This window comes from Lagopus muta, chromosome 19 (genome assembly GCF_023343835.1).
Source record: "Lagopus muta isolate bLagMut1 chromosome 19, bLagMut1 primary, whole genome shotgun sequence".
In the NCBI taxonomy this organism is placed as follows: Eukaryota; Metazoa; Chordata; class Aves; order Galliformes; family Phasianidae; genus Lagopus; species Lagopus muta.
In genome coordinates, this window is record NC_064451.1 from 7,901,854 (window position 1) to 7,925,066 (window position 23,213).

General features: G+C 51.6%; 3 protein-coding genes across 13 annotated transcripts in view; 2 read left to right on the plus strand and 1 right to left on the minus strand.

Annotated features, from left to right (window-relative positions):
• Positions 1–14: 14 nt before the first annotated feature.
• On the plus strand, positions 15–7,802 carry CARD9 (caspase recruitment domain family member 9). Of its 4 annotated transcripts, XM_048965740.1 has the most exons (13): positions 15–935; positions 1,690–1,913; positions 2,049–2,186; positions 2,303–2,628; positions 3,065–3,244; positions 3,415–3,567; positions 3,851–3,976; positions 4,087–4,278; positions 4,792–4,833; positions 5,425–5,470; positions 6,758–6,828; positions 7,462–7,544; positions 7,632–7,802. In XM_048965740.1, exons 2-13 carry the CDS (start codon positions 1,730–1,732, stop codon positions 7,723–7,725), a joined length of 1,635 nt encoding a protein of 544 aa, XP_048821697.1. In that variant the 5' UTR covers positions 15–935; positions 1,690–1,729; the 3' UTR covers positions 7,726–7,802. The 4 variants fall into 4 exon arrangements, with proteins under 4 accessions (XP_048821697.1, XP_048821694.1, XP_048821696.1 ...); XM_048965737.1 differs by having other exon boundaries at positions 7,462–7,802; XM_048965739.1 differs by having other exon boundaries at positions 3,415–3,552; positions 7,462–7,802.
• A 984-nt stretch (positions 7,803–8,786) lies between these two features.
• On the plus strand, positions 8,787–16,110 carry DNLZ (DNL-type zinc finger). 3 transcript variants are annotated; one of them, XM_048965744.1, is made up of 6 exons: positions 9,102–9,205; positions 10,147–10,251; positions 12,236–12,329; positions 12,966–13,136; positions 14,772–14,883; positions 15,966–16,110. In XM_048965744.1, exons 3-6 carry the CDS (start codon positions 12,273–12,275, stop codon positions 16,037–16,039), a joined length of 414 nt encoding a protein of 137 aa, XP_048821701.1. In that variant the 5' UTR covers positions 9,102–9,205; positions 10,147–10,251; positions 12,236–12,272; the 3' UTR covers positions 16,040–16,110. The 3 variants fall into 3 exon arrangements, with proteins under 3 accessions (XP_048821699.1, XP_048821701.1, XP_048821702.1); XM_048965745.1 differs by lacking the exons at positions 9,102–9,205; positions 10,147–10,251 and adding an exon at positions 10,265–10,966; XM_048965742.1 differs by lacking the exons at positions 10,147–10,251; positions 12,236–12,329; positions 12,966–13,136; positions 14,772–14,883; positions 15,966–16,110 and adding exons at positions 8,787–8,975; positions 9,653–9,924 and having other exon boundaries at positions 9,066–9,205.
• Positions 14,441–23,213, minus strand: part of GPSM1 (G protein signaling modulator 1) — a 50,544-nt gene continuing 41,771 nt past the window's right edge. For 4 of the 6 annotated variants that reach the window (XM_048965734.1, XM_048965732.1, XM_048965736.1 and 1 more), the window contains 3 exons: positions 18,503–18,674; positions 16,796–17,004; positions 14,441–16,635 (listed from right to left, as the gene is read on the minus strand). In XM_048965734.1, coding sequence (XP_048821691.1) covers positions 16,447–16,635; positions 16,796–17,004; positions 18,503–18,674 — 570 coding nt within the window. In that variant the 3' untranslated portion in view covers positions 14,441–16,446. The remainder of the gene's footprint in view (positions 16,636–16,795; positions 17,005–18,502; positions 18,675–23,213) is intronic. The other 2 variants (XR_007380608.1, XM_048965733.1) reach the window with 2 other exon arrangements.

Below are 23,213 nucleotides of genomic sequence, written 5' to 3' on the forward strand. Positions count from 1 at the left end.
AAGCCGGAGAGAATGTGGAGAATGAATATGCAGGCAGCTACAAAGGCAGAACTGAACAGGTTTGATTCTTCCCTAATTCTTCCACAGCCTTCCCATACAGCCATCAGCAAATCACAATAAAAGCTCGTTTCCTCATTCACAAAAGAGCAGTTTGTCTTACAGAGAGGTGTAGGGCTAGCTGAGGCAAAGCTGGTAAAAATCAGTGGGAAGGTGCTGCAGGAAGCTTCACCCCCACTGCATTGCCCAGCCTCTCCAAGTCACAGCAGTACATTCAGTGTGCAATTCTGTGAGGCCCCTTTAGGCAGAGCTGCAAAAGAGGGGCAGTGGGACATTAAAATCACTCTAATTGGGTACTAAGCAATTAGTGGGGCAGGAAGAAGTACCTTGACATGGCTTTCCTCTTGCAGTGTGCTCTGTCTTCCACAAACTGCTACAGCTAATGCTCGTTTCCAAGAAGTGCACACAGCAGAAGCTCTGCCCACTGTTCTGTGTGCCATTCACTGCAGGGCTGGTGCTGCCAGGTGCTGGTGGTACGTGTGATCTGTGCTGGCTTCGTGCTTTGAAGTAAGCTGGATGGATCTGTACCTGTTTGGTTTTTTATTTTTCACTCTTGGTCTACACAAAGAAGCTTTCCTGACTGTAGCTTGTAGCAGTGGTAAAGATTGGGCATCCAAGGCACAGTGAGTGTAAGAGAAGCAATGCTGGTGATTTGCAGCGTCATCAGCTTTCATCCTCCTCCCCCATCATCCCTTCTGACTTCCTTTTTTCTTCTTTCTCTTATTTCAGAGGGTAGCTGAGTAGTTTCCTCTTTTTTCACAGATTGGTTCCTGGAATGACCTGTATAAAGGAAAGCTGCAGCCCAGGCAGGTTTCTGCAGAGACAGAGCAGACAGACCAGGAGAAGAGCAGTGAAGGCTGTTGTCTGCAGAGGCCCAGGTTGGTCCATTATAATGCAGAATGATTTATCTTGATCAGATTTTTTGTTGTTACAGTTCTGAGGGGAGGGTGTGCTTCTCATCAACAGGGGAATGCTTTTCTGCTCATGATCTGTTGGGGCTGCTTTGATGTCAGGCAGAGTGAGGTGGGCTTTTGGGGTTTTTTTTCTCCATAATAATTACTGACCTGTTAGTCTTGTGTCAGTCCTGTTCCATGAAGGAGCAGAGAAATGAGTGCTTGGAGTGGTGCTGTAAGATCTGTGTGCAATCTCAGCCCCTGCGTAGTCAGAGCTCTTTCCCTTCTGCTCCCAGTCCTACAAACCAGCTGAAAACATGAATGCTGAGGTTGCTGGCAGATGCTGGAAATGACACAGCTACTGCAGCCACTGTGACGTGAGCATAGTAACTAATGAGCAGGATTTCAGGAGGTGCTCAGTGTGGAATTGTCTTACCACATAGGGGCAAAGAGGTACAAATAATGCCAGTTTCTTATTTGAATTGATAAAACTGAACTGAACTAGAAGTCTAGACACAGAAATGTTGGGTTTTTGTTTACCTGTTTCCTAGCTGTGGAGGAGCAGCAGCTGAAGCTGTGCTGAGGCTGTACAGATGAGATCTGTGAGGTGGCCAAGAGGCAGCAGAACTCATGGAATTAAATTCAAGGCTGTGTACTTGATTTCAACACCACCACCCACACTTTCCCCCAAGGCTTAGAGTCTGCTTTTTTTTCTTGTTTCCTGTCTTCATTTTTTAAGGAAGGACAAAGCAGCTCGCTGCCACTTCTCGCTCACCGCCATGCTGGAGGAAGATAACGATGAGACATGTTGGAATAGCCTGGAAAACTTTCGGGTGAAGCTGATCTCTGTGATAGATCCTTCCCGTATAACACCTTATCTTCGCCAGTGCCAGGTGATAAACCATGATGATGAGGAACAGGTTCTCAATGACCCCAGCCTGGTCATGCGCAAACGCAAAGCAGGTGGGTGAAACGCAGCCTTGGCTCTTCCAGCTCAGACCACAGAAACACCATCTGGGGAGATTGGGGCAATTCTTTGCTCTGATAGGAATGGGTAAAGAGAGGAATAAATTAATGGAACCGTTGCTGTTGTTTCAGGTGTTCTTTTGGACATTCTTCAGCGAACAGGGCGCAAGGGCTTTGAGGCTTTCATGGAGAGCCTCGAGCTTTATTATCCACAGCTGTATAAGAAAATAACTGGGAAGGAGCCAAGCAGGGTTTTCTCTCTGATTATAGGTAATGTTTGAGTTCTGAAATGAAACTTTTTAGTGATACGTGGGTGGAAATCTGGTGTGTGTGTGTTTGTGGGAGCAGACAGGACAGCAGTTCACTGATACTTGTCCACCCAACAGACACAGCTGGGGAATCTGGCCTGAGCCAGCTCCTGATGAATGAGATTACAAAGCTGCAGAGAACGGTGCAGGAGGAGCGGCAGAAGGCCCAGGAGCTCACCGTGTGGCTGCACACCAAAGAGAACATGATCAGAGAGATGTGGGTGAGGGACAGCCTGCTCCGCAAGCACCAAGAGCGGGTGCAGAAGATGAAGGAGGAGAGGGACAGTCTGAGCAGGGAGCTGCGGAAGTGCAAGGATGAGAACTACAGCCTGGCAATGAGCTACGCCAGACAGAGCGAGGAGAAGAGCAGCGCCCTCATGAAGAACAGGGACCTGCTGCTAGAGGTGAGTGACCCCGTTCCTAAGCTTCCTTCTTTACTTGATCCCTGAGGGGCTGAGCTGTGTGTCAGATGTGTCTGGGCTGACGTGGCCTAGTCTGTTAGGAGGTTTTGTGTGTATTCCTTGGCAGGTGGTATGTCGTAGTGGTCCCTGGCTCAGCCCTGTAGGCCCATGTATTACAAGCTGTGCTCTGAAGAGTTAAGTCTTCCCCTCATTTGAGACTGGACCCTCTCACAGAGGCAGTGTAGAACCAGCATCTTGTACCCATTTAGCACAAAGGCAACTCTCAGCTCCCCAGAACACCAACCTTCCTGAGGAAGATAGAATTGGGGAAAAGCTTGCACTGTGCTTGTCTGAGGAATGGGGAACTCTGCCACGAGAGAACTGCTTTTGCAACCAGACTTTTGTGTCTGTTACTGATGAGCTCTGAACCGCCTTGTAGATTGATAGCTTGAGGCATAGCCTCATGAAGGCTGAGGACGACTGCAAACTAGAGCGTAAGCACTCGATGAAACTGAAACATGCCATAGAGCAACGTCCGAGCCATGAAGTGATGTGGGAGATCCAGCAGGAGAAGGAGTTGCTTTTGGCCAAGAATCAGGAGCTGGAGAACACTCTCCAGGTTGGTGAGGTGACTGGGTGAGGAATCTTCAGAAATGATTAATTATTTTTTTGCAGCCAGCACAGCGATGGGGCTGTGCTGAATATTTGGTGGGTCAGCTATGGGCTTGTTCTCCCAAGTCGGACTTTGGAGTTAGATGGCTGCTGTATCTCACGTTCTTCTTTGTCCAGCAGGTTGCCAGGGAACAGAATTTGGAGAAGAGTCTCTCTTGTGAGACTGTGCAGAAGGATACAACCAGCCAGATACCGGAGCGCCGGGACCTGCTGAACACCATTTACCACCTTCGCAAGGAGCTGCGCCAAGCCGAGGTGCTCCGAGACAAAGTGTGTGGTGCAGTACGAATCCCTGCTGGGGGTCAGCGGGGTGAGATGGGCAGATAAAGGCTGCAGGGTGATGGGAGCTTTTATCATGATTGGCAGCTCAGGTACACGTAAATGTGACGTGTCAGTAGGCTTTTTAGTCATACTGCCTGGTCTTCTGGTTGGCTTTGCTCCAAAAGAGCAGTCTGAGTTTCGTGTTGCAGGGAAGTCTGGCTGTAGCAATCTGTGGTATAGAGCAGAAGTGGTGAGATTCTAGCTTAGAATCCCACAAGCCATGTCTCAACAGTGTGCAGAGGAAAAAGAGATACTTGAACTACAGTGCACGTCTCTGAGGAAGGACTCCCAGATGTATAAAAGACGGATGGAAGCTGTCTTACAGCAGATGGAGGAAGTGGCCTCAGAAAGAGACCAGGTGATAAAACGTTCCTCTAGGAGCTGCTGCTAATCCCTGGCTTGCTGCTTGAAGCAGGCAGATATCATAACCCTGAATGTGGTGTTGTGTGGTGTTGCCTCTTACACCAGGCACTGCTGACCAGAGAACAGTTCTACGCACAGTACTCCAAGAACCTGATGGAGAGGGACGCCTATCGGAAGCAGATTCGGGAGCTGGGGGAGCGATGCGATGAGCTGCAGCTGCGGCTCTTCCAAAAGGAGAGTCAGCTACTGGCTACTGAAGCCAAGCTGAAAAGGCTGCAACTGGAGCTACCTGCACTGGTATGTATGCCTGTGGGGGTTGTCATGTGTATGATGAGTTGAAAAGTTGAGTCTAGGACCCAAATAAAACTGTTTTGAGACCTTGAGACCTAACCAGTCCGATTTCAGCAAGCAGTGGCCACCTGCTTGGGTAACCATTCCTGTGCACGTACTGTTTAGAAAAAAGGAGGACGCGGTGGTTTTTATGAACTCACCCTGGTTTGCTGAAGCCTTGCATGTTTGGAGTGCTTCTGGAGGTTGTTGGCATTGGCAGCTACTCACAAGTGAACTCCAGAGCCTGCACAAGCCGTTTGGGTGAAACAGGAGCAGGGTATGAGAGTTCATGGAGTTAAATTAGATGTCTGAGGACTTTTACTTAGTGTGGCATCTTATGTACTTTCTCCAAATGGTCAGATGAGTGTAGCAGGAAGGAAGTCCACGTTTCCATTTTCTGGACCTTCTGGTCTCCTGTATATTCCAATGCTGTCATTTACTTGCTCATGAGGAATGATGAACTTAATGGTTTTATTTCAGACTTCTGACCTGGATGACACCTCCTCCAGAGATTCCCAGGATGTGAGTAGGGTGCCTTGTTTATATGTTATTTTCTCCTGGGATGGTTTGCAATTCCTCAGTTGTCTTGTCTTTGCCCAAAGAAACAGCACTCTGCTCTCTGTGGATCAGGCTTATGGCAGTGACATCAAGTCCAAAGGTAGCAAAGCAGGCTAGTGACTAAGGGCAGCTTCTTCTTGTGTCCTGAGACTTCTAAGCACCTGGGGATGCACATGTGATAAGATTTATTGAGTCCAAGCAGACCAGAAGATTCAAATCATTTTGTGCTGCTTCTAATGTCTCCCTGAGAGAACAGGCAAAAATGAGTATTATCCTGTGTAGTAAAGGGTGGGGTTTTTTTCTAACTTAGTTCATAACTTAATTGTGGTAGAGGTTGGCACGTTGTCTAGAGACAAAATGTTTGAGGCTGTAGTTGTGGAGGATAAGTCTGTGTGTGGATGTGCAGCTTCAAGTTCAGAATGTTTCCTATTTTGCTTACAGCAAGATACAGTGGGGAAAGGTTGGTTATGTACCTTCCTACATTTGTTCCTAGCTACTGTCTGAGAAAGAATAAGGAGTGCTTCTCATCATCTTGATCTGTTTGTGTCCCAATAGCTCACTCTTCATGGTCGTCTAGATGGAGATACGCACCTGCCTAAAAGTAAGGCTTTTGTTGGGGAGAACATCCAGTGCAGCTCTTGATGGGGTTGCCCAGAGGGACAGGAATAGGAATGCTTTTTATGTTAGTGCAGAAGAGGTACCCTGAGTGATGAGGACTCAGTTTGTGAGTGATGCTGCTCAGCAGGGGATGCTTGGCACCTCCTTGAGATGACTCAGAATAGGTGCATGTAAATCTAGGCTTCTGCAACCCCGAGGCATTCTGCTACCCTTCTCACCTGCAAAAAAGGAGATCGTGTTCCCGGCATCTGGGAACAGTGAATGCTTGTACAGCTTTTTGGAGGGAAAAATCTCCATGTGTTATTTGCTTTGTGCTCAAAAGATGACTTTTTTCAGTCATCTGCCTTCTGAATTTGTCTGGCAAAAATCACCCGGGTACACAATGCCTTTAAGAAACAGCTCCTGTTGTGTTTGTGGCTGAGCTGAGAATGGAACAAGCCTCCTTCCACTCCAGCTGAACCATGTGTCCTTCTGCAGAGACATTTATTTCCTCTCTTTTACGCTGCAGGCTATTTTCACAAAAGCAGAACCACATAATTAATACTGTCACTGGTTCTGCAGCCCCAATGGAAACGATTCAGCAGTGCAGACAAGAATAAACAGGGTCCTTTAAAACTTGACATTTGCTTTTGAAACGTTGCAAAATGAAGGAAAGGAAGGTCCTCTCCTGAAAGATTTAAATGATCATTCATTGAGATGGCAGATTTTTCACAGGAGCTACCACATTGAAACAGAAAGCCTTTTCTTGCTCTACTTCACTCCAATCAAAATTGCATACCACGTTGTCTGATCACTGCATTAGGAGTTTTGCTAAAACATGACCTGTTGAGTATCTTGTTATGCACATCTTAGCTGCTGGGGAGCAGGGACAAATTGTGATTAATGTTTAGTGTGTTTTGTTATTTTTTTAATTGTTCTGTCCATTATTATTCTGTTAGTGATGTTAGACAGAGGTGCTGCTCTGCACTGGTTCATTTTGCTCCTCCACAAACAGAAATTAGACAGATGGTGTCTCTGATCCTGTGGGGAATTCCATCACCCTAAGCAAGACTCAGAGGTCAAGTAAAATGAGCTGGGTCTTGTGCAGTGATCACGAGATTGAATACTGAATGCTTTGAGGCCTGGGTTCAGCTTGCTGTTGATGCTGCGTAATGTTGGGCAGCTCTTACACTGTACAGCTATTGCTGTTCGGTGAGCTGGTGGAAAGAGAAGTTACTTCAACATGGCAACTGTGATTGAAACTGTGATTTGCTTTTTTATTCTCCTTTAGAAGACTGCTGTGAAGAACAAAACCAGCAATTCAGCATTCGAGAAAGCAATCTGCCTGCAGAATCACCCTCTGTAAGAGCCCACAGCGATTCTCTTTAGTCAGACTGGGGTCTGTAACTGGGACACAGAGGCAGCTGCTGCTTTTCCAGAAAGCATTTTGTGCAAAAGGGTGAACTCTGAACAGCTGAGCACTCATCTGCTGGGTATTTCTCAACTTTGCTTCGAAACTTCTAATTATTTCTGGCCTTTTTCTCTGGATGTGGATGTTTTTCAGTTTGTCTTCAAGTACCACTGTTGATACAGGAAACAGGATTTCAAATTTGCAACTGAAAGAGAATAGTAAGCATGGTAAAACTGTGTTTGCATCCTGGACACAAGAGCAGACAGCCCAGGAATGAGCGTGCTGCACTGCAGGCCCAAGCAGATAGAAAGGCTGGCTCTACACACCGGAGTACTTCCCAAACGACGGGCTGTGGTAGCAACCAGCTCTATTTTGTCATTTTAAGCCACAAGTTTCCATTTTCTCCCCTTCTTTTCCAAGTGAAATGATTCGGGGCGCAAACAAATCCAAGAGGGGCTCAGCAGGTAGAGCCACCTCAGCCTTAAAAGGGGTCATCTTTACGCAGCAGCTGTGCCCAATGTGATAAAAATATTGATCCAAGCTTCAGCGCGACCTCGTTCATCTCTTTGCCTTTTTTTCTCCAGTTCGAGGAGTGCAGCTCAGCCCACGAGGAGCTGTCGGAGAAGGAGCGGAGGAGGATGAAGGACTGCTTTGAGCGGTACCGCAGGTCGGGCCCCATCCCACCCCATCCCACGGCTCTCCCTTCCCAAGCTTGGTTCCCTCAGGGCTCAGTTTCACACAGTCCCGTTTCCAGGAAGCGTGCCCTGCGCAGGGTGCCTGGCAGCCGCCATGAGGCCGACTGGGAGCCCAGCACAGGCAGTGACAACACAGACACTGAGGGCAGCTAGGGGCCGGCCGAGGCTCTGGTTTGCATCTGGACAGCGTTTTGGATCCCTCAATAAACAGCACGGTGTTTGGTGATTAATGGTTCTATGTCCAGATGGAGGCTGGTAATGAGCGGCGTCCCCCAGGGCTCTGTCTTGGAACTGATGCTCTTTAACATGACAACAATGACAGAATTGAGTGCACCCTCAGCGAGTTGGCTGATGACACCACGCTGAGTGGTGCGGTTTACATGGTAGAAGGAAGGGATGCCATTCAGAGAGACCTCAACAGCCCTGAAAGGTGGACCTGGGTGAACCTGATGAGGTTCAACACAGCAAAGTGCAGAGTTTTGCACTTGGGCTGGAGGAATCCCAGGCACCCATAGAGACTGGAAGGAGCAGTCCTTGAGAGCAGCCCTGTGGAGAAGGACCTGCTGGTCCTGATGGATGAGAAGCTGAACATGAGCCAGCAGTGTGTGCTTGTAGATCAGAAGGCAAATGGTGTCCTGGGCTCCATCAGAAGACGGGTGGCAGCAGGGGCAGGGAGGTGGTTGTCCCTCTCTGCTCTTGTGTGTACAGAGTCCAGGTGTGGAGGACCACAAAGATGATGAGGGAGCTGCAGCACCTCACCTAGGAAGCCAGGCTGAGGCACTGGGCTTGTTTAGCCTGGAGCAAAGAAGGCTGTGGGGTGACCTCATGGCAGCCTTCAGTAGCTAAAGGGAGCCTACAACGAGGAGGGGGGGGGGATGAGCTCTTTGATAAGGTAGGTAACAGCAGGACAAGGAGAAACGGCTTTAAGTTGAGGGTGGTCAGATTGAGGTTGGATGTTGGGGAAGTTCTTTGCTCTGAGAGTGCTGGAACAGCTGCCCAGAGAGGCTGTGGATGCCCCGTCCATCCGTGGAGGTGTTCAGGGCCAGCTTGGATGGGGAACTGGGCAGCCTGGTCTAATACTAAGTGTGAGGATTGGAGATTCATGATCTTTGAGGACCCTTCCCCCCCGGACCATTCTGTGATTCTGTGTTTAAAGCACTGCCGTTAACGTACGGACGCAGAAGGCGGTCTCTGTAGGACCGACCGCGCCGCCTCAGCACCGCCCCTTCTGCGCCTGCGCGGCCGCCATGTTGCGCCGCTTTTTGCGGGCGGCCGCTCGCGCCGCGCTCAGCGCCTCAGCGCCTCCACGGCACCGTCCGGCACCGCGCTATGCGTGCACCGCGCCGCCGGACAGCGTGGGGCGGCTGCAGGCATCGCACTACCGCCTGGTGTACACCTGCAAGGTGCGGGGTTGGGGCGGCGGGGGGGAGGGGGAGCGGCCCCGCGGATCGGTGCCGCGCTGCTGACGGGAGCCGCCGCTCTGCACTTCGCAGGTTTGCCGGCGCCGCTCGGCGCAGAACATTTCCCGCCTGGCCTACAGCCGCGGCGTCGTCATCGTCACGTGTCCCGGCTGCCACAGCCATCACGTGATCGCCGACAACCTGGGCTGGTTCTCCGACCTGCAGGGCAAGAGGTGCGGGCGGGGCGGGGCTGCGTGCCACGCGGCTCCTCACGGCATCGCGCCGCGGAGCGGGCTGGGATGCGGGCATCGCGCGCGCCGCTGCGTGTGCTGCTCGGTGCTCCCTCAGGCTCCGTTCGGTCGCTGCTGGGTTCCCCCACCTGTGAGCATCTCAGAGATGCTGTCAGCTCGCTCGTGCTGTTGAACCTCGTTGGTTTCTCACTCCCTTTAAAAACGAGGTTTGCAGTAATTGCTGAATTATTGATCCTAAGGGGTAAGAACAGCCCTAGGAGGTTTGGATAGTTCTGTCTGCTTCCCAGATGGCTTACAGAAGGATTTCTTGTCGGTACTCGTGTGTCAGCTCACTGTGTGATGTTAATGACCGAAAGCAAAGCCCTGCACCAGGCTCTTCCCTCTGGCCTTTGCTGTAGCATCACTGTTGGCTCTCACATTGCTGTTAAGGAATATCGAGGAGATCCTGGCAGCCAAAGGGGAGAAGGTGAGACGTGTGCTTGCTGAGGAAGCCCTGGAGCTGCTTCCAGAAGACGTGGCAGATGCTGGCCCTCAGAGCCGTCCTACAGAGGGAGAAAGTGGGGACCCCCTCCCAGAGACTGATGGCAAGGAACGGACGTGACAAGTGGGATTGGTGCCATTCTGCTGATGGCAAGAGAGACTTTCATGTTTCCTCCTTGATTTCAGTGGACTATGCTTAGAATAAATGTGTCTCCTCTTTCTGTCGTGTTTTTGGTTGGTGTAGTTTTGCCTTTGCCCAAGCTAATAATGACAGAGCTGGCACTTTTGCTGTTCTTAAAGCAGTTGTAGGTGCTTCAGAGGCATTGGGAAGCTTGCTTTGTTCTCAGGTGAGAATGGAGCAAATAATTTCTGACCGTGTGCTTTGGCTCAAGCAGGTGTAGCACTAACTGGAGGTTCTAGCAGTGTCCTCTGGCCTTGTCCAGGTGTTGCACAGCAGCAGCTGATTGCAGTGCTCCTGGAGCTGCGTCACATGGCAGCTGAGCAGAAGAGGCAATTGGGACCACCTGAGGACATGGCCCTGACCACAGGTGAGTTTGCAAAGCCCAATGAGCCTGCAGGAGCATTGGACTGCTCATACTGCACTCACTTCAGTGCTGCCATTTTCTTTCCTGTGGTATCTTCCAGAGTTAAGGTTCTGTGCCCCACATGTTGTGGGGTTGAAGGTCTTTATTTGGGCTTACACCACTTCTCTGCCCCATGGCTGCCCCTGCTCGGAAATTCCTCGTGGGGTGGTGATGCAGTGAGCAGCCCTGTGGTTGGGGTTATGCAACTTCCTTACTGGTGAGGGGGAGGATGGGCGTGAAGGAACAATTAGTATTTGTAAAGCACGTTGGAGATAAGTGGAGCACCTAGAAATGTGTCTTATTTGACAGACATTGAGGTGCTTATTAATGCCACTGCTGCATGTTAAGATCAGCTAGAAGAGAAAATAATAACTTCATAAATGAAAAATGTAGGTGTTTACCCGAGTGCTCTGTGCTGGTAGTGATGAATCAGGCAGTAAGGTGATCATACTGCAGTTTCTTTGGGCTCCTTTTGCTTGCATAATTTTTATGGGTTTGAGGTTTGTTAACTTCTTAATACAACAAAGTATCTGCTTTCTTGTGTTTTTAAACTGGTATCAGAGAGTAATTGAGGTTGGAGAAGCACTACCACCATGCTTACAGGAGGTTCAATTTGGTAAGGACATTCAGGGTCTTGGCTTGAGTTTCTCTGAGGATGGAAGCCCCATAGCCTCTTTAGGTCTGATATTTGACCTATCCTATGATATAAGAATAAAATAAGTCCCAGTACCTAACAGAAATTTCCCATGTTTCATCCTGTGCACATTACCTTCTTTCTAAATGCTGGATTTATGAAGAGAGCCTTCTCTATTATCACTCTTCCATTAAAGAGCAATAAAAATTCCTTTCCAAAGCTGAGCAAACCCAGTTCTTTCAGTCAAGCATGCTGCTCATGGATTCATCATTCAAGTAGTCAGTGAGTGCATTGCATGCATTAACGAGTGTAGCTCATTCATCTGAAGTGTTCTACATATGTTGCATTATTAGTATGGGTCAGAGTGACAAGGAAACAATCACATTTCTCTGGTGATAGCTAAGCTCAGGGTGATGAGACAGCTTTGAAGGGCATCCATCAGCTGGGTTTTGTGTGTGTTCACATCCTCATGAAACACGGTTCTCTCTGAGCCAATTAGAGGGGGGAGCAATCCATGTATTTATGAAGAAATAGGAGTGGAAGGCTGCGGTGTGCTCACCCTGTTGTGAGCTGCTGGCTCCTGTTAGCTCTGCTGGAAAAGTGGTTCTGGTGTTGTACCTGAAAACAGCACTGTGCTGCCGTTGCTCACATGGCTTTGATGGGGTGGAATGGAGCTGCTGTTACAGGATCTGCGTTGTCTTGGAAACAGTTCATTTATAACCTAACTTTTGTAATAGTGTTTTCCTTACCTTTCTGTGCCCCTGGCTACACACAGGCTGTTCTAGCTTCTGCTCTCACAGTAGGAATTGTAGCTAAATGTCTTTGCAGTATTTCTGGTCCCTGGAGCTCGGTGCAGCTCACCCATGGGCACCTGTCTGTGAGTTCTGAGGATGGGGAGAGGCTGCTTTACTGCTGGTCCTGCTGCTGGATGCAGCTCTGAAGGCTTAGGCCAGCAGCTTGGGCAGAGCACGAAGCAGCAGGCTGCACAGAGAGGGTGATTCTATAGGGCAGAGTCCTGGAATAGGACACAGGAAGCTCAGAGTGCTGTGAAACAGCTGCAGCAGGCAGGGTGCAGCCCATGGGACTCCTCAGAACCAAATACAGACTGTGCTGTGCAACAGGGAAGGAAGCTGGTGCTTTTAAAGACATTCTGGGACCTTCAGCTGGAAGGGGAGAGGGTTGAACATCTCTGGTGGGCTTTGATAACAAAACAGGAGGGTTTGTTGCTAATGGCTTGCATTTAAAAGAATGTCGTGCTTTATTTTGAAGAAGTTTGGGGTTTTTTAATCTCTTTTTTTTTTCTTTCTGAAAAAGGGGAGGCATATCTTTCTGGAAGAAGGGAAAAAGCCTGATGGAGCTGCGGTGTGATGGGGACCAGCAATGCCCAAGCCTGGAGCAGCAGAGCAGGGTGAGTGACGGTGCACTGATGGGTGCCTGAGGCACAGAGGAGTGATTTTGAGGCAGACAGAGCAGCATTCACAGGATGCACTGCTGCCATAAACCTTTGCTGTGTTCCTTGAAGCATTTCACTGCAGCTGATGAGAGCTGCATTCTTTTCCTCCATCCTATCCTGCAAGAGCTTTGCTGTGAAATAGGAAATACTTTGCCTCTGGCTTTCTGCCTCTCCTGCTTTATTACATTCGAATTCCAGAGTTCATCCAGCTGCTGGGGGACGCTGAGGGGTTGCAGCTGTTGGCTGCAGCAGATGCTGGTGTTCTTACGGTCCGCCCAGCAGTGGTGCAGGAGCATTTGGTAGAGTGCATAGAAATGGGAGCCCTATGGGGAGAGACAGTGAGTGTGTGTGCAAGGGAGCTGGGGGGCTGTGAAGTGTGCTGCTTCCATGGGGTCTCACGTAATGCAGCCCTGCTGCAGTGGGGGCAGAGAGGTGAAGCAAGGTGAGAGCCCTCTGCCCAGCCCCTGCAGGTGTGTGGCTGATACCTCTGTGCATGTCCCTGGGCTGTGATCTTCAGTGCTACAGATACTGAGCTTGTCGCTGCAAAACCATGCAGGAGTTAACCCTCACTGTGTCCTGGCTTATCAGCAGCTGGGGAGATTGCTGTGGAGAGCCTCTGGAAGCTGTCTGGCTCCAGACTGGAATTCACAGTGCTGGGCTGCTAAGAGCCAGCAGCTCCCTCCCCGTGGGCTGCGTGCCCTTCCAGCCTGCTGGAGATCATGGCTGGGACAGGAGCAGCACGAGGCTCAGGAGAGGGTTGAGGTAAGTGCTGAGACTCAGACCTGATGTGACTTGGCAGATGAGTTTGCAGTGCACAAACTCCCACCAGGCACACATTCAGCACGAGCTCTCAAGTGCCTCTCAGGACACTTAGAAAGCGAGGTAGGAAGGAGCAGTATTTTGTGTTTCTGATGTTTTTTATAGATTTCCTCCCCATGACAGCCCTGCACTGGGGCCAGCACCCTGCTCTGTATTTTACAGCTGCTGCAGCAGCTGCCCTTTGCAATCCAAGGCCAAGTTAGCCCCAGCAATCCCTCCTTTTTCCTATGGGTGCCAGCAGTGAGCTGCTCCCTCCACAAAACCGAGCTCTTCTTGTTCTCTGCACACTGTGACTGCTATTGGAGGATGCTGTGTTGTTCTCTTTTACAGGAGAACACATAGTCCCTTCTGCAGCTGCTCAGGACAGTGAGACAGCAGGTGAGATAGGCTCTCATCACTTAGTTACAGGAATCATCATCTGTTTAGATTCCTGAGAATCTAAATCTCAAAATTTTGCATAGCTGGGGGCACAGTTCTGTCCTTAAGTCACACACAAAGCCTTTGGCAGTACAGAGTTTCATGTATCTGGGTAGGGAGAAGCTTAAGAATGCCTGATGAGAGCAAGCTGGTGGCTCTTTGTTTAGCTTTGGCTGGGACTGGCAGTAGCCTACACAAGGTAACCAGGCATAGGAAGACCAACTGGGACTTGGCTTTATTCTCACAAGCCTCAGGATCCAAAATCTGCTGCTCTCTGGCTCCCTCTCTAGCAAAGTCTAATGGCCTGCTCGCTCCTGCTGTGTTGGAATGAGCTTGCACTGCTGCCTGCTGCTTTTTGAGTATCTTCACTAAGGGCTTATGGCAGGGCATTGAGCAGAAATTCCTGCCCTTTTCTTCCAGCTGCCACCAGGGAAACAAGATCTGTTTTTTGAGGCAGGTACCAAAGCACCTAGCCTGAGAGGAAGGGTTCATCCCTACACCTATAGGAGGGCTTGAGCTCACTGAGAGAAGCAAAGCCTTGACAGTCACAGGCTGCTTTGGATGTGTGTTTAGGGGTAGGGAGTGCTCAGGGCTTTGGAACTTTCTCTACAGCAGCTGAAGGGAGTTAAGGTAGACAGAGCTGTGTGCAGGTAAGGTAAAGGGATAGGAATGTGCACATGTACACCCTTTTCTTAACACATACATGTGGTAACAGCTGCCCCAAGAACACACCCTGTACCCCCTCTCCCATCCCCAAGAGCCACCATCAGCTCTGCTGCCAGCAAAGCAGGAAAGGTGGCCAAAAAATAAGGAAAAGGAGTTTTTGCCACTGAAGCTTAGACACAAATATTTATTAAGCACAATCCTCCCTTACCCATGAGCTGCATTTGTTTCTAATATATTAATTCATTTGGCAGATTATTTTTTTTTTTTTTTTTTTAGAAAAAAGTACCTGTGGGTTGGAAATCCCCCATTAAAATGACATTAGCAAATGCACATGTAAAAAATAAATAAGCTCATACATTCAAGTATATGGCAAATAATTAACACCTCTGAAAGCTTAATGGTCAGATTCCAGTTCACCACCTGGCTGAGAGCTGCACAGGGCCAAGCCTGGAGCTGGTCAAGTCGTCCTCATCTCCAATGTTGTCCTCTTTACAGGTACAAGCTAGGTGGGTATATACGTGGCTGTGCACATTCTCCTGCCTGATCTCAGCTGTCTGCCCTGTCCCAGGAAGTAGGCAGAGGCTCAGCCCAGCACTCTGGGCAGCAGGTGAGTGCTCCCTGGTAGCAGCTGAAATGCAGCCACCCCTCCCATGGTCAGTATAGGCAGGTTAAATGCCTGGTGAGCAGCATCACTGGTCTGAAGATCTTACTGCTGGTAGGAAATGTCTCTGTCAAATGCATTTTGATTAGAAAGTGCTGATTTGTTCCCTATAGGAAACATCTGCTTTGGCAGAACTCATTACTGGAGTTTCCAAGTCCAGGATAGCCTCTCTGGTCAAGCATTCCACCTCCTGAAGTTCAATCTCTGCTGCCCTTCTTCTCTGGGCTTGCATTTCCAACTTTACCAGAAGGGATGAAAGTAAATGTAGACCCTTGCATTTGCATACAGGGTGAAACTGACTTCCCAGTAACAATCCCAACCTGAAGCTGTCACCAGGGCTCCATTTCTTGCTAGTGTGAGACGAGACAGTGTGCAGAATAAGGGCTGCCTTGCTGAGAGCAGGTCTGCTGGGGCACAGAGCAGCACAGCACTGGTTTCTTTCAGGAGAAACGAGGGGAGTGCTATTGTCCTCCACTGCCAGCTGCAGGGGGTAGTTCTGCTTGCTCTCCTGACAAGCCACAGCCAGAAAACGTTGCTGGCTTACAAAGCAGGTGAGTGCCAGATGCAGGTTTCTGCCTTAGGCACACTGGACAGTCCCATGTGAGGCTTGTGGCTCAGCTGCACCAGAAACAATGAGTTCAGCTAAGTTTGATTTCTGTGCTGAATAAATGGGCAGAAGACTTTCTTCCTTCTTTCCAAAGTACCAGCTCTGGTCTTGTGGCTGCAATGCAGGCTGCATAGCTGGCACTTACCTTTCAGGCTTTGTCCCATGCTTGTTCTCTGGAGGTCTCCAGATCCCACTAAAGGTAAAAGTGGGAGAGCCCCAGCTCCTGCTTTGGGGCTTCTGGCACAAATCTGTACAGGAGCAGCTGAGGAAGCAGAGGGGACAGCATACATCTCTCACTGCAGAGTTCATTGCAACCCCAGAACAAACTTCAAAGCATGGGGGACCGTAGCTGCAGCCAGGGGTGGGGTGAGCTTTAAAAGGTCCTTTGCAGCTTCTGATTTGGGCCCATTTCCTTCTGCAGAAAGAACAAAACTGATGAAGATGTTCCAGGAAAGGATCCAGAACAACTTGTGTCGTCTCATGACGCAGATGTGACTGCAAAATGGAAAAGGTGCTCTTCCCTTCCCCTATTAAAAGTATTTTAGAAATAAAGAAGATCAAGACTGCATTTCAGTACCTGCTCCTCCTTCAGCTGCCAGTGTGAGTTCCTGGAGCTTTAGGTGACAAGCAGAGGGGCTACCAAGGTCTTCTTCCCTTGAGCTGTGCCCATTGTTACAGAAGCCACATCTCCTAAAAAAACCCTTGTTTCAAAACAGTCCCTTCCTGTGAACAAGTGCAGTGCAGTTGAGGTGCAGATCCTGGAAGAAGTCTGGTGGTGCAGGAGCACTCGGGTTTGAAACCACCTACACTTAAGTTCTTTTTGAAAAACAAAACAAAAACAAACAAAAAAAAAACCCAAACAAATGAAACTAAAACAAACCCCTCAGACTTAACCCCAGTTCTTAGCTGGAACCAGGCCTTTGCTGCTCCTCTTCTGCCTCCTCTTGTGCTGAGGCCAGATCTACCCTCTGCTCATCCATGCGTTTGGCCTGGACCCGCTGGATGAGGCTGAAGAAATCCTCATCTGGCATGGTGGGACCACGGGGGATGGAGTCTGGTGGTGCACAGCGCTGGTCGTCTATCCTGGAGGACTACAGGGGAAGAACAGGGGTTGGGGCTGCATGCTGACAGCCTGCAGGTGAGCACCTGCTGCCCACAGCCCACAGCCAGCCTGGTGAGAGCAGGGGGGGCACTGCTTGTTGATGGTGAAGAAAGTAGCCCACCCCTCCTTCCCGCTCAGCCCTGCTGTACCTGACACTTCATCAGCATGTTGAAGAACTCATCCCCTGGCTCCTGGGCGTCCCCCTCCATGCACAGGTGCCCCAGGTTGTTGTGTGTTATCCGGAGGCCTGGCAGGTTGCCCACGTTGGCACGCTGGTCATCCAGCCGTCTGCTCTGCGAGCTGGCAATGAGATCGAAGAACTCCTCTGTCTGCGGGGATGCCATCAGGGAGGAGTGTGCTGGGAGGGGGAGAGGAGCACACCAGGGTCACATCTCTGCTTACCACAGAGGCCCAGTTCTCACCAAAACGCTGTTCAACCAACTGACTTCAGCCCCTGTTTAAGAAGCCTCCCAGGGCTGAGCTGGGTAGGACACCAGCTTCTGTGACCAGCGCCATTCCCTTCCACCCTGCGTGGTAAGCAGGAACAATCCCACTGCCAACAAGGCAAGCAGGCAAAAACCTACCATCAAAGCAGGGATCAAAGCCCACGGCCCAGTCGTGCAACCACTCACACCCTTTCTGGATGCCAAAGGTAGGGCACAGCCCTACCTGCAGGTACATGGCAGCCACCTCCCAAAAACCTGCAGTCTGCATCTGCTGCATTGCCTAGCATGTAGGGTAAGGCACAGATTTTGGGAGGATGCTGCTGCCACTTTGATTTCCACCCTGGTGCAGACACCAGCAGTTGCAAGTGACTGTACAGTTCCTGTGCACTGCTTACTGGGTGGTTCCTTATTGGGCACTGCAGAGGTCCCAAGGGTGTAACTGCAGGCAGGTAATGTGCAAAGTCAAGGCCTGGCTAAACCACACAGCAGAGCAATGCCCCCAACCAGGGCAGCACACAATGCATGAGTTCTGCTGGCTCCCCGCAGCTGCTGGGCAGCAAAACACTCACAGAACAGGAACTGCACTTAGGATGGGGACAAGCAAATGGAGCTGTAAGAAATCCAGCCTGGTAGGCATTGCCTCCAGGAGCACAAAGCACTTGAGGTTGTCCCAAGATCCTGACACTGCTGCTCCAACGGCCCCAGCTCTTGGAGTTGTAGGAATGCACAGTAACTGCAGCACTGACGCCCTTCAGCTCGCAAAGAAACTTCAAGCAACGTGTCCAAAAAGCTCAGAGACCAAGTGATGGATGAACAGAAAGTATGCCTACTTGAACGCTCTTAATAAAGCTTCATGCTCATAAGGTACACAGCTGTTCCAGCCAAATGCACTTCTGCATCAGAAACACATCTTGAAAAAGTGATGTTTGCTTCCACCTTATTTTTAGCACAGAAGAAACTGCTCACCTGGGAGCGACCTGCATCCCTGTGAGCAACAGAGGGACCTGCACACCCTGTTAGCTTTAATCAAAGCACCTCACCGCTCTGTCATAAAAAAGACACAAACCCAGAGCACAAACACGGCCCTGGCCTGCCTTTCCCATCCTATTTGTCAGATGGTTTCCTCCATTTATGTGTTCTTCCTACAAGCAAAGCTCGCTGCCTGCGCACCCAGAGCTTCCTCTTGTTTATCCATCCTGCTGCCCTTCTCCATCCTTACGCAACACCTATCATCGCAGCATCCAACAGCTGTACAAAACCCAGAACTTTTTCCACTGTGCTCACGCTCAGAACACCCAGCAGCATCTTCCCCTCCTGCCAGAGCCCACCCAGCCCATTGCACAGCAACACCACACAGCCAGCCACGCCACGGGAGCAGCACAACCCGGAGCCACGGCGACTTATCAACACCTCCATGCTTACGTATCCGTTCTTCCAGGGCTGGGACTGGTGTGGCTGCTGCCTCTGCAGCCTCTGACGGGCATTCCTCCAGTGGGCAGCGCTGATCGTCCATCCGGTTGCTCTGGAACTTGCTCAGCAGGTCAAAGAAGCATTCCTCATCCGAAGGGGTCCGGTTGATCTTCTGCAAAGACAATAAAACAGTCAGCACTCCCCAACCGCCTCTCACCGCGTGGCCTTGGCAATGCTTCCACCCTGCCCTGCCCAGAGCTGGACTCCACGCTATGCCCGTCCTTCTCCATGCGCTGCACCTGCCCAGGGTCACTGCCTCTTAAACTCTGTGCTCCTAGCTCAGAAACAGCCTCTCCTTTTCCCCTTTCCTCACCACCCATTGGTCTGGACGATCCAAAGAAAACCAACCTCTGAGAAGAGGCCACGAACAGAGTGGTGGGGAATGGAAGGGGTGCCCCCCTGCGGTGCTGCCATGTGCCAGGCTCAGGCACACTGAGCACCCCTCTTTCCTGAGCTGCTAAATGTAACCTCTGCACATCACAGCCCCCACTTCCTTCCGACGTGCCATAGCACCCTGCTTGCTCCAGCCATCACCAGGCTGCAAATGCCACAAAATTACAGTTCAGGAAAATGGTTCTTGCATGAGAGCCCCATATAAGAACCTCGCACCAGACAGTGATATATTTAAGTTGTGTTGCTGAAGATTTAGCACTCACAGCAGCCTCTAGTTGCTGTGCCATGCCGGAGATGGGCAGGGTGCTGCGCCAGGAGGGCGAGCCCAGCTCCTGTGCTCCCTGCTGCACAGCAGAGCTCTGCAGAGGGCCTTTGGTGAGGGTGTGCAGTGCTCATCCCAGCACAGGGCTGCTCCCTGGGCATGCGGAGTGCTACCAGGGAGCCCTGTGCTGGGGTGAGCTGTGTGTTGACAGGGTTAAAGCTGTGAGCCAGAGTCAGTAAACGAAGGAAAACAATTTTCCTGTATGCTAAGCAAAGCAGATGAGATGCACTCAGCTTCTATTTAGGGCAGCGTCAAAATTAGCAGCGGGCCAGAGAGGAACATTGGCAATGTGGGAGCAGAGAGGGGAGGGAGAATCCCCTCTTACCTCCTCCCAGGTGCTGACCCACAAATGGAGCAGCAGCACGGACGAACCCTCTGCACCATCAGCCTCTGTAACCACAACCTGAACGAGCTTCAGCCAAGGATGAGCAGCTTCTACCACAGCCCTGCCGTGCTGGCTCACATGACCCAAACTTGAAGGTGGAAGAGGAAGCCTGCTCATTCATGCCACAGCTCCCTGGGGTGGCACAGACTCAGAGGGGGCAGTGGCACAACCCAAGGAGGAGTTCCACCTCATAGGGGACGCAACAGACAGAGCTCACAGGGAGACCACGTTCCCCATAGCACATCCCACCAGGGGTCCATTTACAATATCAGGACCTTTGCTCCAAACGCACCCAAGAGAGGGAAGGATGCTCTGCCTGGCACCCCCTCAGAGCCCCACACCTCTCTAATTAAAATGCCCCAGTGTGACACTGCACAGAGCCCTGCCTGCTGCCAGCCCTGAGGAAGGAGCTGTGCAGGCAGATGGACGGGCTGTGCCCTGGGGTGCACCGTCTGCTGCCGAGCTGTGGCTTCCTGAGAGCCTGGGCATCCCTGAACAGCACCGAGCACCAGTCCTACAACAGCACAACCACCACCACAGTGTTGCCACAGGCCCCAGCCCCATGGCTCACCCCACACCCCATACAAAGCCTCAGCCCCCTACCCACAGAAAGGCCACGTACACAGCACTGCAGCTTTGCTCCTGTTCTCTACGAGAGAGCAGAGCAGCCAGCAGCCTGGCAGCCCCACTTGCTTACCTGAAACACACCTCCCTCCCTAGAAGGCAGCAGGGATGCTGTGTGCTGGTGCAAGCAACAGGCTGTTCAGCCTGCCAGGTGGGATCCAGGATGTGTCAAACACAGCTGCAGTGCTGGGAACACAGGGAGCAACAGTACCAGCACTGGGCTGCCCTGAGCTCCTCAACCTGCAGGTTATTACTGCTTGGTGAAGCATAGCTGCGTGCTCACCAGTGCTAAATAGAACCTCTCAGCCTCAGCCCAGCTCTGTCCCCTGGGCACAAAGCAGCCATAGGGGCCAAACCCCACTGCTCTGCCAGACTGGCTTCTCCTCTGTGTCCCCATGCAGCAGGGCCAGGGAATAACACAGCAGGTTTCAGTGCTGCTCCCACAGCCATTCCTTGGAGAGCGCTTCCTCAGCAACCTGTCCAGCAACAGTTCCTCCTCATCCCATTTTAGTGATTAGACAACACAGAGATGAAGGGATTCACCACGTGGCAGAGAAGGGACAGGACCCTGCACCCCATCCCCAGAGCTGACCTTTTGACTGCAGACACTTCCCAGACAAACTGTGCTCTGGACCCAGCAGATATTCGCCCCGACACATCCATGCCCGTGTGTCATCTCCTATCTGTCTCTCCCCTACCAACCAGATGCATCCCAAGCACTTACCCACTCTCTTTTCAGGCAGCTGACCCAAAATCACCAAGCAGGAGCAGCACCAGCAGCACTTCACGCAATACACACAGCACTGCCCCCTGCTCCATCACCCCAGCACCCCATGGAGGAGCCAACAGCAGCGCTGCTGTGCACCCCAAAGCCTGGCATTAGGTCCAACCTCATTGCTCCAGCTGCGCAGGGTGGGCACCTGAAGGGGTGCTGGGATGAGCATCCAGAAGACAAAGGAGGGGTAGTAGGAGGAGGCAGGAGGAAACCCAGGTTGGATGCCTCAGTTTGATGCAGAGGTGAAGCACCCTCCGCCTCTGCTCCCAGCACAGCAGCGGGGCTGCTCCAGTCCCATCAGTTGGCTGCTGCCTTGGCTGCTCGTTGGCTCAGAGCTGTCAAACTCGCACAGCCTGCGCCCAGGGCAGCGCTCCACCCACCCCGAAGAGCTCCCCCAGCACCGCTCCTGCAAGGCATCCACACGGCACCAGTTGCTTCTCGGGTTGCTGCATCCGCTTCCCAGGGAGTAGCACGGACATCGGTAACACAAAGTTCAAAATGAATCCAGCAGCCAACTTTAAAAGCAGCTCACTTTTCCAGCATCCACAAGCTCTATCCAAGCCACGACCCGAGGAACCCCCCCCTTCTGTCTCTCTATACGCATCCCCCCCACGCTCCAGAAACAAAAAAGCAGAGCCCGCAGAAAGCCGCGCTGCGCTCACCGACCTGGGCAGCCGCTCTCCCAACTCCGCTCGCAGGCGGCTCTTTTTGCCGTGCGCTCCCCAGCGGCTCCGTTCAGCACCGGAGCACAGATTTACACAGAGCAGAGGACCGCCAGCCCCGGCATGAAGCCCCAGCCCCACCGCCGTGCCGTTCTCCCCCCGCAGCCGCATCCCCGCTCTCGCTTCGCCCTCACCTCGCTGCCACGATCCCGGCGCTGTTCGCCGATGCTCTCCGACGCAGCGCGGAGCTATGTGAATATTTAGCTTTCCCTCCACCTCCTCGCCTCCCACCCGCCGCACACACTTCGCCTTAAAAATAGATCGGGATCGATTTTGCCGAACGACATCTGCAAAAGCGCTCAGCTCCGCGGGCAGCGGACGCACCGTGCGCCTGCAGGCACGATCTGATGGCTCAGATTTAAAGCACTGAAATACCCAGGGACCCGCGTCGGCTCCCGAGAGCCCTCCTGCTCCACGTGCTGTCAGGGATGCGATTTTTTTTGGCCCTGCTGCAGAAGATACACAGCCACGAATTGAATCTGAATTTAAACGCAGCCCTGGTTAACAGAGGGAACGTTGTGGTCGTAATGAGATTCTAAGCACAGAAGGGATGGGAACACCGTGCAACAGCCCGGGGACAGGTTTTACATTTGTGAAATGCAAACAAACGTGGGTTTGGACTGTGGGATGGGTCACCAGGAAGAGAAGCAGCAACAAAACAGTGCAGTGCCCCTCGGCTCTCCATCCACGCTGCCCTCTGACCCTCCTGCCCACCTTTTTTTGCAGAAGTGGGGAATGTCATTACCCTGAATAAAAACAGGTTTTCCATCACCCTGCACAGTCTGGGCTTCAGGACAGAGCAGGCAAAAACCAATTAGTGTGTGGGTCTGGTGCCATGGGCTGTGGAAGAGAGAAGATTGGGAATCTGTCTAAAGTGAAGCTGCTGCCTGCAGAGCTCACTACTAAGCTACCACTCTGTTCATGATTTAATTGTAAGAAATGCTGCAGCAAATGAAGAAAGAAGGGGGCAGGGATGAGAAATGGGCCACTGCCATGCTCTGTGCAGGACATTGCTGCACACCAGCACAGGCACTGCCACCCCTCTTGTGAGCTGCACATCTGCACCATGGCTGTTGCCTCTGCACCACTATGCTGAGCTGAGGGGATGCTTTAGGGCAGAGAGAAGTGGGGTTGTGAGCCACAGCTGAGCCCCTGCCCTGTATCTGAAGAGCCAAAGTTGGAGACAGCCCCATCAGAGCACATGGAGCAGGCACAGAGGGTGACATGCAGAAGATGGGGCTGACCCAGCAGCTGAGCCCTCGGAACACCAAAGAGCACTTTTTGCACCTGGGCACAGGATGCAGTGAAGGAGAGCAAGCAGAGCATCCCTGACCTGCAGAGTCACCACCTGAACCCCCCCCTGCAGCCCCCTGCGTGCCCTGGCCTCTGTGGTCCCAGCAGCCCCATACACAAGCACTGCAAACACAGAC

Bases quoted from the DNA above. Each gene is read 5' to 3' on its own strand.
- CARD9 (XM_048965737.1), top strand. From the start codon at position 1,730: ATGCTGGAGGAAGATAACGATGAGACATGTTGGAATAGCCTGGAAAAC. The intron at 3,977-4,086 runs GTGATAAAACGT...CTCTTACACCAG, and splicing joins TGGCCTCAGAAAGAGACCAG to GCACTGCTGACCAGAGAACA. The intron at 4,279-4,791 runs GTATGTATGCCT...GTTTTATTTCAG, and splicing joins AACTGGAGCTACCTGCACTG to ACTTCTGACCTGGATGACAC.
- DNLZ (XM_048965742.1), top strand. From the start codon at position 8,820: ATGTTGCGCCGCTTTTTGCGGGCGGCCGCTCGCGCCGCGCTCAGCGCC. The intron at 8,976-9,065 runs GTGCGGGGTTGG...TGCACTTCGCAG, and splicing joins GCCTGGTGTACACCTGCAAG to GTTTGCCGGCGCCGCTCGGC. The intron at 9,206-9,652 runs GTGCGGGCGGGG...ATTGCTGTTAAG, and splicing joins TCCGACCTGCAGGGCAAGAG to GAATATCGAGGAGATCCTGG.